Source organism: Coptis chinensis, chromosome 4, assembly GCF_015680905.1.
Source record: "Coptis chinensis isolate HL-2020 chromosome 4, ASM1568090v1, whole genome shotgun sequence".
In the NCBI taxonomy this organism is placed as follows: Eukaryota; Viridiplantae; Streptophyta; class Magnoliopsida; order Ranunculales; family Ranunculaceae; genus Coptis; species Coptis chinensis.
The window spans coordinates 102,399,895-102,417,568 of record NC_141459.1 but is presented as its reverse complement, the minus strand read 5'-3'; the positions used below and the strand labels follow the sequence as shown (position 1 = coordinate 102,417,568).

The 17,674-nt window shown below is 33.5% G+C and overlaps 2 protein-coding genes across 7 annotated transcripts; one reads left to right on the top strand and one right to left on the bottom strand.

The window, feature by feature from the left end:
• Positions 1-1,610: 1,610 nt before the first annotated feature.
• LOC147506410 (protein ILITYHIA-like) lies at positions 1,611-7,886 on the top strand. 6 transcript variants are annotated; one of them, XM_086558570.1, is made up of 12 exons: positions 1,612-2,456; positions 2,580-2,616; positions 2,707-2,785; positions 2,863-2,910; positions 3,000-3,114; positions 4,275-4,385; positions 4,485-4,622; positions 4,722-4,848; positions 4,954-5,025; positions 5,521-5,633; positions 6,103-6,257; positions 7,671-7,886. In XM_086558570.1, exons 5-8 carry the CDS (start codon positions 3,112-3,114, stop codon positions 4,827-4,829), a joined length of 360 nt encoding a protein of 119 aa, XP_086414696.1. In that variant the 5' UTR covers positions 1,612-2,456; positions 2,580-2,616; positions 2,707-2,785; positions 2,863-2,910; positions 3,000-3,111; the 3' UTR covers positions 4,830-4,848; positions 4,954-5,025; positions 5,521-5,633; positions 6,103-6,257; positions 7,671-7,886. The 6 variants fall into 6 exon arrangements, with proteins under 6 accessions (XP_086414699.1, XP_086414696.1, XP_086414695.1 ...); XM_086558569.1 differs by having other exon boundaries at positions 7,703-7,885; XM_086558572.1 differs by lacking the exon at positions 6,103-6,257 and having other exon boundaries at positions 7,703-7,886.
• On the bottom strand, positions 6,660-9,805 carry LOC147506409 (F-box protein At3g07870-like). The gene is made up of 2 exons (XM_086605765.1): positions 9,787-9,805; positions 6,660-7,909 (listed from the first exon to the last, which is right to left on the bottom strand). Exons 1-2 carry the CDS (start codon positions 9,803-9,805, stop codon positions 6,660-6,662), a joined length of 1,269 nt encoding a protein of 422 aa, XP_086461891.1.
• Between the last annotated feature and the right edge of the window lie 7,869 nt (positions 9,806-17,674).

The following is a 17,674-nucleotide window of genomic DNA, read 5'->3' as shown; positions in this document are numbered from 1 at the left end:
TAAATTTATTGTATCTTTCTTTCTTCGATTTGTCAAAAACGGTTCAAAATCGATAATCGGGGCCCTAAGCAAAGTTTTGAATAGGGTTTCTTCTATGATTAATATATTTACTAATAAAATTTGTATATATATATATATATATATATATATATATATATATATATATATATATATATATATATATATATATATATTTTTTTTTTTTTTTTTTTTTCTCACAACATCTTATTGATTTGTTTACGTTATTTCATATGATCCCAACTTTCTCTTTTTGTCTTTCTTGAATAGTCTTCACACAAACTTGAACTTCAATTGATTTATTTAACAAAAAATTGCAAATAGAGAGAGAATGTAGAATAATTATACACCAAATAAAACAAATATAGAAAGAAATAGAGATTATAGGGAAAAACCATAAAAGGCAAAAATATGATATATGTAAGATTGAATTGTTGGCGTTATATATACTTGATTATTTGTTATAGGGTGATGAAGAACTTTAATAAGTTATGAAAGCGTGCTACTTTTTGTTAGAGAAGACAAGGGAACCGAAAGAGTTTAAGTGTTTAACACTACTTTAACAAATAAAAATTGTTACATCTTTTTTAATTTTTTTTTCTCACAACATCTTATTGATTTGTATACATTATTTCATATGATCCCAGCTTTTTCTTTTTTCTTTCTTGAATAGTCTTCGCAAAAAGTTGAAACTTTAATAGATTTATTTAACAAAGAATTGCAAATAGAGAGAGAATCTGAGAATAATTTTACACCAAATAAAACAAATATAGAAAGAAAAAGAGATTATAGGGAAAAACTATAGAAGACAAAAAAACTGATATAGGTAAGATTGAATTGTTGGTGTTATACTTAATTATTTATTATGGGGTGATGAAGAACTTTAATTAGTTATGGAGGTGTGCTATTTTCTGTTGGAGAAGGCGAGGGAACCGAAAGAGTTTAAGTGTTTAACACTACTTTAACAAATAAAAATTGTTATATCTTTTTTTTTTTTTTCTCACACATGTTATTGATTTGTTTACGTTATTTCATATGATCCAAACTTTATCTTTTTTCTTTCTTGAATAGTCTTCGCACAAATTTGAAACTTCAATAGATTTATTTAACAAATAATTGCGAATATAGAGAGAGAGAATGCATAATAATTCTACACCAAATAAAACAAATATTGAGAGAGAGAGAGAGAGCGAGATTATAGAGAAAAATCATATAGAAGGCAAAAAAATGATATAGGTAAGATTGAATTGTTGGCGTATATATACTTGATTATTTGTCATGGGGTGATGAAGAACTTTAATTAGTATTGAGGTGTGTTATTTTTTTGTTAGAGAAGGCGAGGGAACTGAAGGAGTTTAAGTGTTTAACATTACTTTAACGTGATTTTATGGTTTCCAATTTGCCAATATAAAAACGTTTATCCAACAATGAAAAATAAATGAAAAACAATAGTGGGTTTTGGTTTTAATTTTTTTCTTTATTTTCCCACTAATAAATCAATAGTAGACAATGACTGGATTATATTGTGGGGGCCCTTGGGCTACGGGCCCTAAGCGGAGGCCTACTTTGCTATAAGGTTGAGCCGGCCCTGTCTTTCTTACCACACTTCACTTAACAAAAATATCAGAGGCAACAACATTATTACAGAGAATGCTTTGGATGAGGAACTGTCCCTGTTAGAGAAAAGATATTTTCGTGGGGATCTAAAAAAAAATGGGTGGCACCTCTTCATAGTGTTAATTTCATTTGTGTTTACATTTTCTTATGGGGTGATGCTCTATGCAACTCTCCTCACCAAAAAGTGCGAACATTAGGTTGTTTTAGTGTTTTTAGGGCTTTTAGTGGTGCTGTAATGTTCGCATTAGAGTAGTTTTAATGTTTTTAGAGCTTTAAGTGGTGTTGTAATGTTCTATTTTATTTAATGAAATGAAATGGTTTTCTATTTCTTTATCTTCATTTCTATTTCTTCATTTCATTTCATTTCTTTAAAAGACACAAATACTGGAGGAAGACAAGTGAGATCTTTTATCCATGAATGAGTATATCGTGAATGCTATTACATTGCTCTGATAATGTTGCGTAAGCTAATAAATGATGCAGAATGGATTTGTAGTTGCATAGATTCTGATGGCATGATGTTTAACTTTGAAATTAGTTAGTCTTATCAAATTGGTGCTGTTTTCACTTCCTGTTTTAACTATTCCTGTTTTCATAAGCAGAGATACGCAATTTTGTTCATTCAAAAAAAGAACTGCTAATGTGGGTTGTGGTACGTATCAATATATGCATAACCCCATCTATTCTCCATATTCACCAATGATCTGGTTGCAGGGTGTATGCATTGTTTTAAGTGAAGTGATGGCTAGTGCTGGAAAGAATCAGCTATTGACTTTTATAGACGAGCTGATCCCAACAATTCGGACTGCCCTTTGTGATAGGTTTGTTTTTTCCTAATATTTTGCACGAGGTTTCTGTTTCTCCTACCCTTCACCTATTTGAATTCAATTATTCATGTCTTAATTTCTTTCTATGAAATATTATGTTCGTGATTTTTGTTTCAGCACGCCGGAAGTTCGCGAATTCAGTACACTTTACAAGGTGCCTATCTGTTTTAGTATTCTTTGAAGGTGTCTTTTTATCTTCCAACTTGGGTATACATAAGTAAAGTTATTAATTTCTTTTGTGCAGAGTGCAGGGATGCTCTTCATGCTCTGGAAGACAATGAAACCTCTGATACAGCGCTTGACGGACTCAAGCAAATATTAAGGTATGTCACATGTGCCATCATATACAAACATATTGGTTTACTTGTTGTGGCTAAAGTTCTTCCATTATCAACACTAGTGTCAGGACTGCTGCTATCCTGCCCAAATTGGTCCAGCCTCCTCTTTTGTAAGTTCTTTCTACTTCATTTTGGTTGCTTAATGATTTTAGAACTTTATTCTTTTTCACCTTTCTTATAGCTTTTTATCAATTTTCAGCGCCTTTAATGTACATGTTCTCGGGGCCTTAGCAGAGATTGCGGGACCTGGCCTTAATTTCCACCTTGGAACCATTCTTCTAGCATTATTGTCAGCTCTGGGTGATAACGACATGGTACGTAACTATTACAGTATTACATATTTCTGATTTGTCCACCGACAAGTTTTAATAACGTTTGAATTCACATGTCCACTGGGCGTAAGCAATTGAAAGGAAATGCTAGTCTCGAAATGGGTTTTTCTTGTACTGCTAGTTTAGAGTTGCATATTTTATACCAAGCTTTTTCTCTGAATTCTGCATTATGTTCTTAGTATATAGTTCATTGACTGTAGAAGTTGACTGCATTCTACGTTGTTATCATATTTAGTCTATATATTAAGGGAGGTTCCGAAAAGTATGGCAACTTTTTCACACAAACTCGTGATTGTGACACAGCAAGAAATTTTGGATTTGGTTGATTTTTTCGTAACAATATGAGCATCTCCACAAAAGGGAAGCCACATCCGAGTTTTGTGCACCCATCAAAAGTAGTCTACAAAGTGAAGAATTATAGACCATTCATCTTCACCGGAAAATCGGAAATTGAAGGAGACATTTAGTTTGGTTATACATTTTGGAATAATCTGATTATCTGTGTGGTGAGAAGATCCATGAGAAACTTTGTTACATTGACACGGACCCGTGTGTCCTTATGCGACGGCAAAGTATCGAAAATTGAGGTATATCACATACAAAATGTGTCCTATATGTGTGTCTGACATGGGCCATTTTTAAAATATTTCGTGTCCATGTAACATACATAAAAATTACCTAATTCTAAAAGTTCCTAGTGAGTCAACTAAATGGAATCTGTTTCAGTCAAATTTTTATGTAGCTAAAAGCCTAAAACATGTCCTTTCTTACTCATTAAAGGAAAGTATTCATTAGAGCAGAAGGAAAGTAGGTTGACACAACCTACAGGAACACGAGAAAGGAGAAAACAAACAGAAAAATACAGCCAAAAACCTAAACTCCTTGTACACTCCTAGCAAGAATTCTATGCATAACATCCTCTAGCCACAACATATTCTTGTAGCTTTTGGGAGGTGGCACATAGGACTAGGGACTACTGGAGCTTTGTATATTTGAATTATTACCTGTGTAGATTTCTTTGTAGCCAATAGGCATTTTTTTCACTTGCTACATATATACTCACACAAGTGTGGTACGTGTGATTTATTTTCAAATCTTCGGATTAGAGTCTGATTATACTTACAAAATATTAATATGTCCAGGATATTCAACAATTAGCAAAGAAGGCTGCAGAAACTGTTGTCTTGGTCATTGATGAGGAAGGCATCGAGTCCTTAATTTCAGAGCTTCTTAAAGGTCTTGGAGATAACCAGGTGTATTGACTCTTTATCTTGGTTGTTGTATAATCTCATTTTTTGTTGTTTTATATATGTTTTTAACTGCTCTCGTGTGATCTTTTTTCTTTGTCTTAGGCTTTGATTAGAAGAGGTTCTTCATATCTTATAGGCTACTTCTTCAAAAACAGCAAACAATATTTGGTTGATGAATCCCCAAATATGATCTTCACCCTGATTATATTATTAAGTGATTCCGACCCAGATACTGTTGCGGTAAGTTTATGTAAATGTTACTTTCATGAAATGCAATAGCAGCTTCTGTTTGGAGATGGTTTTTGTACTGCATCTTCAATCTGTCCCGGTTATTAACAGGTCGCTTGGGAAGCTTTGTCAAGGGTTCTTGGCTCAGTTCCAAAGGAAGTTCTTCCATCATACATTAAGTTAGTCCGTGATGCTATATCCACGTCTAGAGATCGATAAGGAGCGGAGGAAAAGAAAGGTTAGTCTTTTTTGTCCTTTAGTTTAACTGTCAGGTATAACTTTCTGTTGTCAAAGTTTAACTTGGCTTTCAATTAACTTGTTTTTTTCTTTTGTTCCATTGCAGGGAGGACCAGTACTTATACCTGGATTCTGCCTTCCTAAATGTCTTCAGCCATTACTTGCTGTTTTCCTTCAGGTTTGAGCATATTTTCGTTTGAGACTTAATAACTTGTAGATTAACCTTTATCCTATACTTGACAATCCACTGCTGAGAGAGACACATTCATAATCTTTGCTTTTGAGATTGTTGATGCGATTGATGAAGGTGTCCAGTGGTCTACTGGTCTACTGGTCAAGACTTGGGAAGTTGGGGCCAAGTTCTTGGGTTTGCTTCCCACCTTCACCAGGGAAAAGGGAATATAAGGGATTAGGAATAAAGTTTGAAGTATAAGAAGAGAATAAATATGTGGAAGCAGATTTCAATAAAGTTAAATTGCTTTGAAAAGATTTTAGCAAGTTAGCGGTAAATTCTTGTATACATTAAGATATATTTGTCCACTTGCATGTTACTAATCCCATATATATTTGCTTTCCTTACTCTGGCTCTTTCAATTCTTTACTTTTCCGTTCTTTCATGCATTTCTTATTTTATATTGTTTCATGTCAAATTCAAATATTCTTATTATTTCAGGGTCTAATAAGTGGCTCGGCAGAACTCAGAGAGCAAGCAGCACAGGGTTTGGGGGAATTAATTGAAGTAACTAGTGAGCAAGCACTGAAAGAGTTTGTGGTTCCCATAACAGGGTATTTAAACAATTGCATATAAGCAGATAACGTTGGTTTTTTTTATTTCACTTAAATAACTGAATTTTAGAAGTCAATCTCGGTCATGATCATTTACATATCTTTTTGGGAGAGTATGACAACTAATTAAGCTTAAAGTTAAAGAATTTGAAATACTTTGAGCCTTTGATGTATAATTTGCATGTTCTTAATATAACCCTCACTTTAGTTTGAGTGCTATTCTGATTGGTATAACATGATGTATGTGGACTTTTGTTTGGATTGGTTGGTTTTATGTCATATGAGACAATTGAATCTTTCACTAAATGTAAGAGCATATTCTACCTTTCTAGACAGTGGTCAAGTAATTGTATCACACTTATGATGAATCACAGTTTAATTAGCATTTTGGAATGGTTTGTGCATCATCTTAAGATCAGATTAAAGGTATATTAGATAGGTATATTCATTTCGTGATTTTCTATTACAGGCCTCTCATTCGGATCATAGGGGATCGATTCCCTTGGCAGGCCAGGTGAAGAGTGCCATTCTCAACTTTATGCATCATAATTACGGAGTGGCACTTAAGCCTTTCCTTCCCCAGCTTCAGACAACATTCATCAAGTGCCAGCAGGATAATGCAAGGTGGGTTTACAAGTTAATCATTGTATTTTTATTTATTTTTTTAAAAAAAGTGTTCGTAGTATTAATACTTTTGGAAGGTAAGATGTCATCACATTGGCTGAGTACGTACTGTAACCCTTTACATTATATGCATATTGTATAAACTTTTTGTTGCTTTGTTCGATGTGTTTGTCTTGTTATTTAGTCTTCCGAAATTGTTCAGTCAATCTCGTAAAAGCACATATGTTAAATAAATAAATAGTTTTTTCTTGTTGGCCTTGAGTCTGTCATCCGTAGAGTAATCACCTGCACGTCTCTACATTAAAAAGCAGCAACCATGAGTACATTCTCTTCTTGTTGGACTCTGTTCTTTCATGTATATTTTGTGAATACTATCAGTTTCATGTATATCCTTCGCATGAATCAATGAGAAATAGTTATTGATCCGTCTATGTTCAAGGAAACCAGGCTATTAATGTGAGCAACTGCGCCTAGTCGAGTTCTTGATCTTACAGATTGCCGCCCAACTTTTACAAATGTACCCAGCCTTAGATTGTAAAGGAACAAGTTTTTGTAATACACACGCAATAACAAATTGTCTCCGTATGCGTGTATGGCTTCCACCTCTGCTTCTTTCCATATAGTTGTAGTAAGTCTAGTTCCACTGATGACCTTGTATAAACTCTTTATTGGAGCAATGTGAACAACATGCCTTTTGGCCCAGACCTGCTTTATAGAGTCCTCTAAGATCCATATGTCTAGTAGCACCTCGGAAGAGGAGTTATCTGAAAAGCACAAGTGCCCTTCCATTTCTAAGAGTCCCATACAATAGTGTCTTCTTTCCGAGGCACATTGGCTTCCTGGGTGTGGCATTGTGGAAAATTTCTCCTGGTCCATATTGAATATCACAATAGAATTTGAACAATGCGGCAAAACCCCAAACAGTCTCTTGTATTCTTGATCGTCAATCATCCAATGTAGAGCTCCATTAAAGATTATAGGCGCTCTGTTAACATTTGGAGGATGAGAGACGAACCCAGGAATCAGTCTTAGCAATTTAGTGGCCAAGCTAAGTACCGAGGATTTGAAAAATCCGCCTTCTCCATAGATAAAAATAATTCTATACTCCCTAGCCTTTGAGTGAAAGAAAAACCCACATGCAGAATAGTATGTTGAAGATGGCCTCCTAGGCTCCACCTGTATAGTGTATTCTTGTCCAGTAACAGGATTCCAAAGAAATATGTTTGGATCCACGTATGATTTTTTTATGAGAAGAAACCCATTGCAAGAAATATGAACTCGTGGCACACCAAATTTCACCTGGTCAGAAAAGCTTAATTCCATATTCATGCTTTTACTCACAATCTTCGTAATTCGACTTTCAACAGTGAAATTCATAGTGAACTTGATTTTGTACTTGGTTTCTTCAAGTAGAAACATCGTGATTCTATGGAAAGCAATAACAGGAGTAGCTCGATGGAGATGCATGTCAACAATATATGGAGTCGGCCTAATGAGGCGAAGTATACACTCAGCGGGAAGTCTACTAAATATTTCAGCGATTATTATGTCATAATGGAGAGGTTCTCCATTATCACTGTCGTTTTCACTTACCTGACCACGGCGAGATCGAACCCAGGGTAAGCATCGTGTTATTATATTCTTCATAAGTTCTGCAAACAGAATCAACTTAGAAAACTGAGACTGGATCAGTTAACAAACTTATTTTTTTATCGGTAAGAAACAGTACTATCAATTTTTGTCAAAATACGCCCGCACACCTATCAAAGAAACCTTCTTAGGATACCTATATAAAAACGTACAGCACAATATAGAATTCTTGAATCAAAATTCTTGCTGGTTGAATTTGGAACAATCAATTAATAGGGAATTTTTTTTTGGAAAAGAGGAAATTAAACCTTGATTTGTCGCCTCGAAATATAACACAAGCCTGTCAGAATTGAATTGGTGGAGGAGTTTTAGACTCTTCTTCTTCTTAAGTAATAAAAATTCTCACGGCAGCAGACCAGATTTAAATTTCCTAATGAAATTCGAACTGTGACTACTACATAAACTTTGCATGACAAATCCTAAACTATTTATAACTCAACTCAAGTCCAACGTAAAGATCGTTTAGAGTCTGAAATTTATGGGTTAATTAAACTAAATCCCCTACCAATTTAGACTAAACTCTCTATTGTTTAAATCATGTGTACCGTTGTGAGGGCGCTCAGCATGTGTACCAAGGGTTAGGTCGTCGACCTACTTGGATTTTGTAGTCATGCGTTGATGAGTTGATGAGGCTGTCGGCACGTGTACCAAGAGTTTGGAATACTTGGATTTTGAAATTTATTTTTGGAGGATATATAATCTATTTTCAATGTGGGCAACTCAGATGGCGAGACACACTAACAAAATATGTAAGAAATTGAAGTAAGAAATGAGACATTAAAGCAATTGGATCTCGTACTACTATTAAAATGTTAAACTAGAAAATCCAGAACGGTGTCAAAGGAATGAAACATTTGCAACATTAGCCGCTGATAATACAACACTCGAATAGTTGTGCTACTCTTATCTATCTCACTTATATGAAATGCTCTCAACGATAAGGAGTTACTTGAGTTTGCATAGCTCTGCCAGTTACAGACAATTCATCAAAGTTTTTTTTTTAATAAAATAAGCTAGGGTTAGGCAGACCCCCACCTGCATTAATCTCAAAGACGCTCATACAATGTTCCTAGTGCATCATCCTCTACTAATCTATATCCACCTTGAAAAGTACAACTATTACAATTAGAGATGGTTAACCCATCCCATTTGGTTTGTTACACTCTCTATAAACATGAGGAAAAGAACAAAATGCAAAAGAATTAGCTAATTCTTTGATTGGTATGTCCAAAACCATTATCCACCACATGGAAGATTCAATATCTTGTATACTCAACATCATCGTAACTCAATGGCCTTGAGTTCTTGAAAATTACCGTCCCCCGTCAATCAATGGGTCTCATCATAGAGATGTCCCACGTGTGCATTTAACTCCATCGGCATTCAATTTATACCTTTGTTCGTTCGGGGGTTCCACTTCCATTTTAGTTTTGAACATTACCGATCGATACCAAACTTGTAGATACACATACATTCAATTTATACCTTTGTTTCCATTTACTTACTTTTGTTTTGAACTGCACTGGATTTCTCGCCGCATTTCTCTGATATTCTACTCAACACCACGCCCTTGAGGCTTTGAATATTTTTGAACCTTCTTGCTCTCTCCTTCCTTATTGCATCCACCGGCAATGAGTCTTTGAATAAACATCACTTTGTCTTATCCCCTTTCTACATACTCTCCGTGACCACTCCACTGGAGGACCTTGTATCAATGCCCAAGACAGATTTGATCCTCTCATAATTTCCTTGTTCATGTTCAAAGAATAAATGGTTTGAATATTCTCGACTTTGGTTGGTTTGATCTTCTTTTGCACAAGCCTTGATATATTAGAAAACAACTGCCAACATGTGAACGAGTTTGGCATTACTAACTTACCCATACCATTCTCTGCCATCTTACTAAATTTATATGGCTTTTTAGATTTGATTTCTATCCACCATCGATTGTTAATGGGAGATTCAAGATGTCTTCTTTATTCAAGTCCTTTTTGCTCCATTTTCTCTCCTCGATCAATGGCTAACCTTTGCATCCAAATGAAATGAATCTCAAAGAATTCATGATTTTTGTGAATGAGAGGACTCGACCGGCACCAAATATTCCATAGCAGAATCAGAATCACCGGTTATGACAATGACAAACTTCTTTACCTCATCCCTGCTCTTCAAGATACTCTATAGGATCCACCCCATAGGATGATATCCTCATTGGAGATATCTGCTATATTGGTGTCACCATTTAACATGGAAGATAGTAGGTACTGGCTTTCAGAAGTGTTCGGGTACATAGAGATTGTTTCTCGCCGCACTTGAGCTAGAGAAGATACTCTATTGTCACTCTCATCAAGTAGAGTCATGATTTTGTTCATGTCAAAGTGGTTTTGTTGCTGGTGGTTTTCTGCTTGTTGATATTGCAATAGTTGTTGACGCCTAAATAATGGCTTTTTTGATGATTTCTCAGATTGCTCTGTGGAGACCTTCCCCTTTTTCTTGAAATGAGTCCTCTAATAATTCTTGATTTCATTATCAGTTCTCCCAGGTAAACTCCGTGCAATTGTTGACCACCTGGGTATATGCATCGGCATCATCAGTGAGGTACTAACTAATTCACAAACTTTTGGGCGATATAGAAGAAGTTGCTCAGAAGAGTTGTTAGGCTTAGAAAAATGTTCATGGAAAATTTCACTTTTAACAAAAAAAAGTGAAATTTCATGAAATATACTCACAAAGGGTTTTAGAAAACCCCAAGCCTCGCTCCTATTCCCTCTCGCCTATCCTCTCTCCTATTCTCTCTCAATATTACCGCGACTCTCTCCCTCATTGTACTCTCTTTCTCTATAAAAAAGTTTCTCTTTTCTCTCTTTCTCATCTTATAAGCCTAACAAAAAAAATCGACCAGCTTTACACATACAAGCTTTGCAAATCTCGATTACACGTAAGTTTAGTTTTTTTTTTTTTTTGCTAACGAACATCAATATCCATTGTTGCATCTTCAAAGAAACCAAATGTTCATCATTGTTTGTGCTTGCTTTAGTAGTTACCAGTTTAAAGTTCACACATTAGTGGGTCTTTGCGGGTTATGCCAGTAGCTTGGTTACATTGTTCAATATTGAAAAAAAATGAAGAACAAAAGGTTGTCACGTTAGAATAACTAGCTACTGGTTTATGGATTTAATTGTGAATTGTTTGATTTAATTCTTCACGTAGTGCTGTATCTTTTATTTGAACTCAACTAGGATATAACATTTTAATTTACAATATCAAAAGAGAGTAATTGTATCAACTAATAAATGATGATTAAGTTTAAGTGATGAGGATATTGACACCATGAAACAACAATGAGATTTTTTTTTCCTGAGCTAGGTGGATGGGTCCCTGTGTATATCTGAAAATGTGTCAGTGCTGTATTTGTGTTTTAAAGATTAGCTCTAGTATGTTTTTCAAATACGTGAGCCATGGTGGGGAAGAGACTTGTAGTTGTTACTCCTGACATGAGAGTTGGAATCAAAACTTGCCAACATCATTGCCCCTTGGTAGAATTTTGGGTTCAGTAGTCACCTTCTCAAGTGTCTGTCTTCATTGGGTATGGTGCACAAGATAAGACACACACACACTAACTAAAATACTTTTTTGGTTGAGTTGGTTATTCCCTAGTAATATTTAGTGTCATATAATTTTAATCATTCTGAAGTGTTACTAGTACTGTATTTATTAGCTTTCAAACCCGTCCTACGAACGGGTGTCATTATATTAAATTATTCTAAAAAATATTAGCAATTATTCATAGCTATGAGATATGAAAATTATATTAATCACTTGTTTAAATTTCTTGCACCACTCTCTATCAAAAGAAAACACCAAATCTTGGTAAAACTCATCAATTTATTTTTGTTGTTATGTTTAATAATAGAAATTTGATTGAAATTTTGTGAGAATGCTCAATATGGCGAAGATGATATTGAAGCTACTTAAATAGCAAGACATTCCCAATCATAATAAAATAATTATAATAAACACTATTTAAAATGCAAAACTATACTTGTCGAGATATTATATTCTCCCTATATATAATACAACTATGTTTCGAGGTTAGTTCAATACATTTGTATAAAGTTTCAAATTTTATGTTTATTATTCTTTGAGGCTAGTTAAATGTATGTAGTTGAATCTAGTTTCTGATTTCTCATCAATTATTCTTTAAGGTTAATTCAATGTAGTTGTATCAAGTTTTTGATTTTCCGTTAATTATTATTTGAGGTTAGTTTAGTACAGTTGCACTAAATTTACGATTTCCCGTTAGTTATTCATTAAAGTTAATTCAGCGCAGTTCCATCTAGTTTTCAATGTTTTGTTAATTACTATTTAAGATTAGTTAATTACATTTGCATCAAGGTTCCAATTTTTTGTTAATTACTCTTTGAGGTTAGTTTAATACATCTGCATCCAGTTTCTGATTTCATGTTAATTATTTTTCGAAGTTAGTTCGCATCTAGCTTCCAATCAATTTCCGGTTATTTATGCTTTGAGGGTAGTTTGATGTAGTTACATCCGGTTTCCGATTTCTAGTTAACTATTTTTTAAGGTTATTTCAATGCATTTGCATCCAATTTCTGATTTTTCGTTAAATATTCATCAAGGATATTGCATCAAATTTATGATTTCCCGGCCTGTTAGTTAATATATGATTTTAGTTTAATGCAGCTACATCCAGTTTTCGATTTTCCGTTAATTATTCTTTGAGGTTAGTTCAATGCAGTTGCATCCAATTTCTGATTTTCTATTAATTGTTTTTTTAGGGTAGTTTAATGCATTTGCAACAAGTTTTCGATTTTCCGTTAATTATTTTTTGAGGTTTGTTCAATGCAGTTGCATCAAATTTATGATTTCCCGTTAATTATTCATTGAGGTTAGTTCAGTGCATTTGCATCCATTTTTTTATGTTTCTATATTCGTTAATTAGTCTTTAGATTAATTCATTACATTTGCATCCAGTTTTTGATTTTTTATTAATAACTCTTTGAGGTTAGTTCAATACATCTGCATCTAGTTTATGATTTATGATTTATGATTATTTATGCTTTGAGGTTTTAATTAGTTCGATGCAATTTCATCCGGTTTCTGATTTCCCGTTAAATATTCTTTGAGGTTATTTTAATGCATTTGCATGTAGTTTATGATTTCCCATCAATTATTCTACGAGGTTAGTTCAATGCAGTTGCATTTGGTTTTTGATTTCCTGTTAATTATATTTTGAGGTTAGTTCAATGCATTTGCATCCAGTTTTTGATTCATCGTTAATTATTATTTGAGGTTTGTTTGATGCATTTTTGCATATCGTTTTCGATTTACCGTTAAATATTTTTCAAGGATTTGTATCTAATTTCTAATTTTCCATTAGTTATTCTCTGACGTTAGTTTAATACAGTTGCATCTAGTTTCCGATTTCTAGTTAATTATTTTTTGAGTTTAGTTTATTGCATTTGCATAAAGTTTTCAATTTCCTGTTAATTACTCTTTGAGCTCAGTTCAATGTATTTGAATCCAGTTTTTTATTTCCTTTTAATTATCCAATGTGGTGTGTAATACCAACTTTCTACTTATCCATCTGTAGTGTCCTTGCAAACATGACATAAAAATAAATTCTGTTTGATTTACTATATTGGATCATCAAAGATTATCCAGTTCCCGATTTTCCGTTAATTATTTTTTAAATTATATACTTGACTCACTATGTGGGATCTTCAAAGATTATCTACGAACGGGTCCTGTCATATTAATTATTCTGAAAAATATATGCAACTATATATGTATAACTATTATATACAGATATTATATTGCTCACTCATCCAAATTTCTTATAACATGAAAACCTCACGTACTCTCTATTAAAAAAAAGAATAACTCACCATTGATAAAACCCTTCAACTTCATTTGTTGTTTAATAATAGAAGTTTGATTGAAGTTTTGTGAAATTGTCTAATAAGATGAAGTTCATATTGAAGCTACTTGAATAGCAAGGTGTTCCCAATTATACGAAAAAAGATAAGATAAACACCGTTTTAAATGCAAAACTATACTTATCGAGACATTCCCACAACATATAACACGACTATATTTTGAGATTAGTTCAATGCATTTGCATCCAGTTTCTGATTTTCTGTTATTTATTTTTTGAGGCACATATAAATAAATCAAATAGTTTTCTTAAAAGAAAGTAAAGTTTAGCCTACTCACTTGTGAATTGATCGGAAAAGCGAAAACCAACAAAAAGAAACGAAATCGAAAGTCACACCGTTGCGCGTATATGAAGGCTCTCTCTCTCTCTCTCAGAGCCCATCTATCTGTTTTTCTCTTGTATTTCAAAAATCCCAAAAAGACTAACAAAGATGGAGAGTTCGGTTGTAACCAAACCCCTCTAACTCTCCCACATTTTTATCTTATCTTATTTTATCTTTATCGTTTTTTTTTAAAATATTATTATTACTTTTTAAATCCTAATAATAGGAAAAAATAAAGAAAATAAACGGTGTGTTATAAAAGTATCAATCAACAACAAAACATATTACCTTCTACCACATATATACATTAGGGCGCATGTGCACTAATTATTGATACCACTTTTGAGTTCACATTTTTTTATTCGATAATCTCTTTCGAGTACACATCTTAACAAAGTAAGAGAAAAGATCGCATAACATCTTAAAAACTAGAAAAGAACAATTGGGTTGTTGATTTTCCATGTGAACCACAATAATACCAATAGAAGTCTTGCGTATGTTTTCTTTGCTCATTCACTTAGCTTAATATTTTATTTTGATTAGGTTTGTTGGATTCCATTTTGATTAGACACTGTTTTCTCACTTCATTTCCCAAGAAACCTTCCAAACGAAACCGATCATGTTTCCTCCTCCCAATCCCAATGCTCCAGTTGCTCCTAATGCTCTAGTTCCTCCTCCCAATGCTTCTAGTTCCTCCAATTTCTCTTAATACACTTCCTCCACTTTCTGCACGCAGAAAACTAGCCTTCAAAACGCAATGGTTTGAAAAACCTGAAATCATAAAAACTATTAAAGACTTGTCCAAAACCGTTCAAAATCAGATAATCACTTCCACCGCAACGGTGGGAATGTTATCCTTTTTTTTTCTCTGGAACCTTTCCGTGTTCCATTAAACCGTACGCCTTCACCATTTTGTCCTTCGAAAAACTCCTATACAAGGTTCAGTCCGCAAAGAATATTGACTTTCTTATCAAGAAAGGTAAGTTCTTGTATTTGTCATACCACACTTCTCTTAAAAAAGATATTAGAGGCAATAACGTTGCTACAGAGGAGGCTTTGAATGACGAGCTTGGCTATGTTGGAGAAAACTTCTTTTCATGGGGATCTAAAGAAAAGTGTGTGGCACCTACTGATCGTGTTTATTTCATTTGTTTTTACGTTTGTTTATGGGGTGATGCTTTATGCCATCGTCCTCACCAAAAAGTGCGAGTGTTGGGGTTGTTTTAATGTTTTTAATGTTCTATTTTAGAGTTTTAAGGGGTATTGTAAATCATAGATGGATATAAGGGGGGTGCATGTCGGGGCGGTCGCACTCCCTGATATTAGAAAAACTCCACTACCACAACTAATTGCCTCGAAAAAATTTCAAACTATAAGGACTCTCACTAGCAAACTTCCACTACCGCTCTCAAAATTTTCACAACTATAATGAGAATATAATCAACAAAAAACAAATTCAGAAATGACTTACAGCAACTTGTTGCACGTTTGTCCTAATTATTTGTAAAACTCGTTATCATTATCAATAAAATTTTTACTTAAAAAAAATAAAAAAAATAAATAAATAATTTTTCACTTTCAATGTTAATCTTTTATAGTTTTATCACCATGATAGTAATGTTATAGACTTATAACATTATAGGTTAACAATTTGTTGAATTGTTATAGATTTGTGTACTAGATTATGTAAATATATATAGACATAGTAGTATTAATTAATGGAACAAGTGCTTAAGTAGTTAACTTTATCAGTCCATATTAAATTATTAGTTGTCAACACACTCTAGTTTTGTGAATTGAAATAAATGCATAACAAAAAAAAAAAAAAATAAATGCATTTTTTTTGGTGGGGTGGGATAAGGTGTGCACATAATCTCCCTCTAACTTAGAATCCTGGCTCCGTCCATGATATTTTTTATTTGTAGATGTGAAATAAATGTTGAAATGGTGGAAATGATTAGTGATGGTTAGAAAAGTATCACTTAGTTTAGTTTCACTGTATTTGTAAGTTAGGGTTATAGGTTTTGGAAAATTTGTTGAAATGATTTTGTGTGCTGATAAGCTACAAGACTAAACTCAAAGTTCTTGGAGACACATGAGCAAATCTCTACTACTTATAAAAGGCGTGGGTGAGGGTGAGTTAGCCGATTGAGCTGTCTCTCGATTTTGCGGTTATGCATTGTAATTTCGTGACACATGTTTGTTTGAGTTTTTTTTTTTTTTTTTTTTGTCGGTCCTCCAGAAACAAAGGTATGAGACGAGAGCGTAAAAGAAGAGAGAGAAAGAGTGCCTACATGGGAACCACCTGCTAAGGCTAGTGGTAATAATGACTACTGATGGTTAGAAGTGTTTGGTTGGTTTAGTTTCACTTGTATTTGTTTAGTTGTTTGTTTTAGGGTGATCTTGAACACACCCATAAAAACACTCCCGTACCCCATAACTAATTTAAGTTTTTGTCATACCCCAATAACCGTTTCAATCCAATAACATTCCCCAAATTAATTTAGAGTATTTCCAATAGGAGCAAAATGATTAAAATAAATAAAAATAACAACACGTTTTTTGCGTACTAATTCTTTTGATCAAAATAAGAAATCAATAACACTTTTTTCTTTTGATTAACACAAATAAGAAGAAGAAGACGTTTTTTTTCAATTACAAGTGAAGAACGTAGAGTATCTAGGGTTTAGTACGTATGGAGTCCTACGATGTATATTAAATAAATGACTTGTTTTGTCTGGGGTATATCTAATATAAAAAAATGGTAATTTAAAAACCTAAATGTGTCTAAAATCATTTAATTTATTTATTTTAAAGTTGGGGCACGGGTAGGAATATAAAAAAAAACCGTCACCACCCAAACCCGCACTGACCCAAAAACAGACCCGCCCCACCCCGCCACCATTTTTACGCTGGTCGGGCTATGGGTGTAGGTTCTATGCTCAAACCCAACCCATCAAGCCGCCCGACCCGCACCGTGTCAAAAGTCATTGACCCAACCCCGTTGACCCGCATAATTTCAAAACTCTAACTCTAATATTTTTGTATTTTGTTTATATTTTCTTTTAACTTTTGTAGAAATTTGAGAGATATGAACACAAACTTATGAGTTCAACATCAATTTCAAATATTCAAGTTTGAACTTTGGGCAAATATCAAAAGTTCAAATTCAACTTTTGAATTTTGGAGAAGATGAATCATTCATCCTTGTATTAATTTCGAATTCTTTTAGTTTATATTTTATTGTTTTGTACCACAGATCTTCGCTCTCATCTTCATTTTATCATGATATGGAAAATAATCAATTTACAAATAAATCACGAGAAAGAAGTTTCAAATTTGTATATATGGTTTTGGGTTCAAGTTCAAGTTTTTTTTATTTTTGTTTATTTTTTATTGATTGATTCCATTTTTTTGTCTATATTGTGAATTGGAAATATATTACTTGCAAAATTAGAAAGTTTTTTTAAGTGAAATTGGGATAAAATG

Bases quoted from the DNA above. Each gene is read 5' to 3' on its own strand.
- LOC147506410 (XM_086558572.1), top strand. The intron at 4,386-4,484 runs GTGTATTGACTC...TCTTTGTCTTAG, and splicing joins AAGGTCTTGGAGATAACCAG to GCTTTGATTAGAAGAGGTTC. The intron at 4,623-4,721 runs GTAAGTTTATGT...GGTTATTAACAG, and splicing joins CCGACCCAGATACTGTTGCG to GTCGCTTGGGAAGCTTTGTC.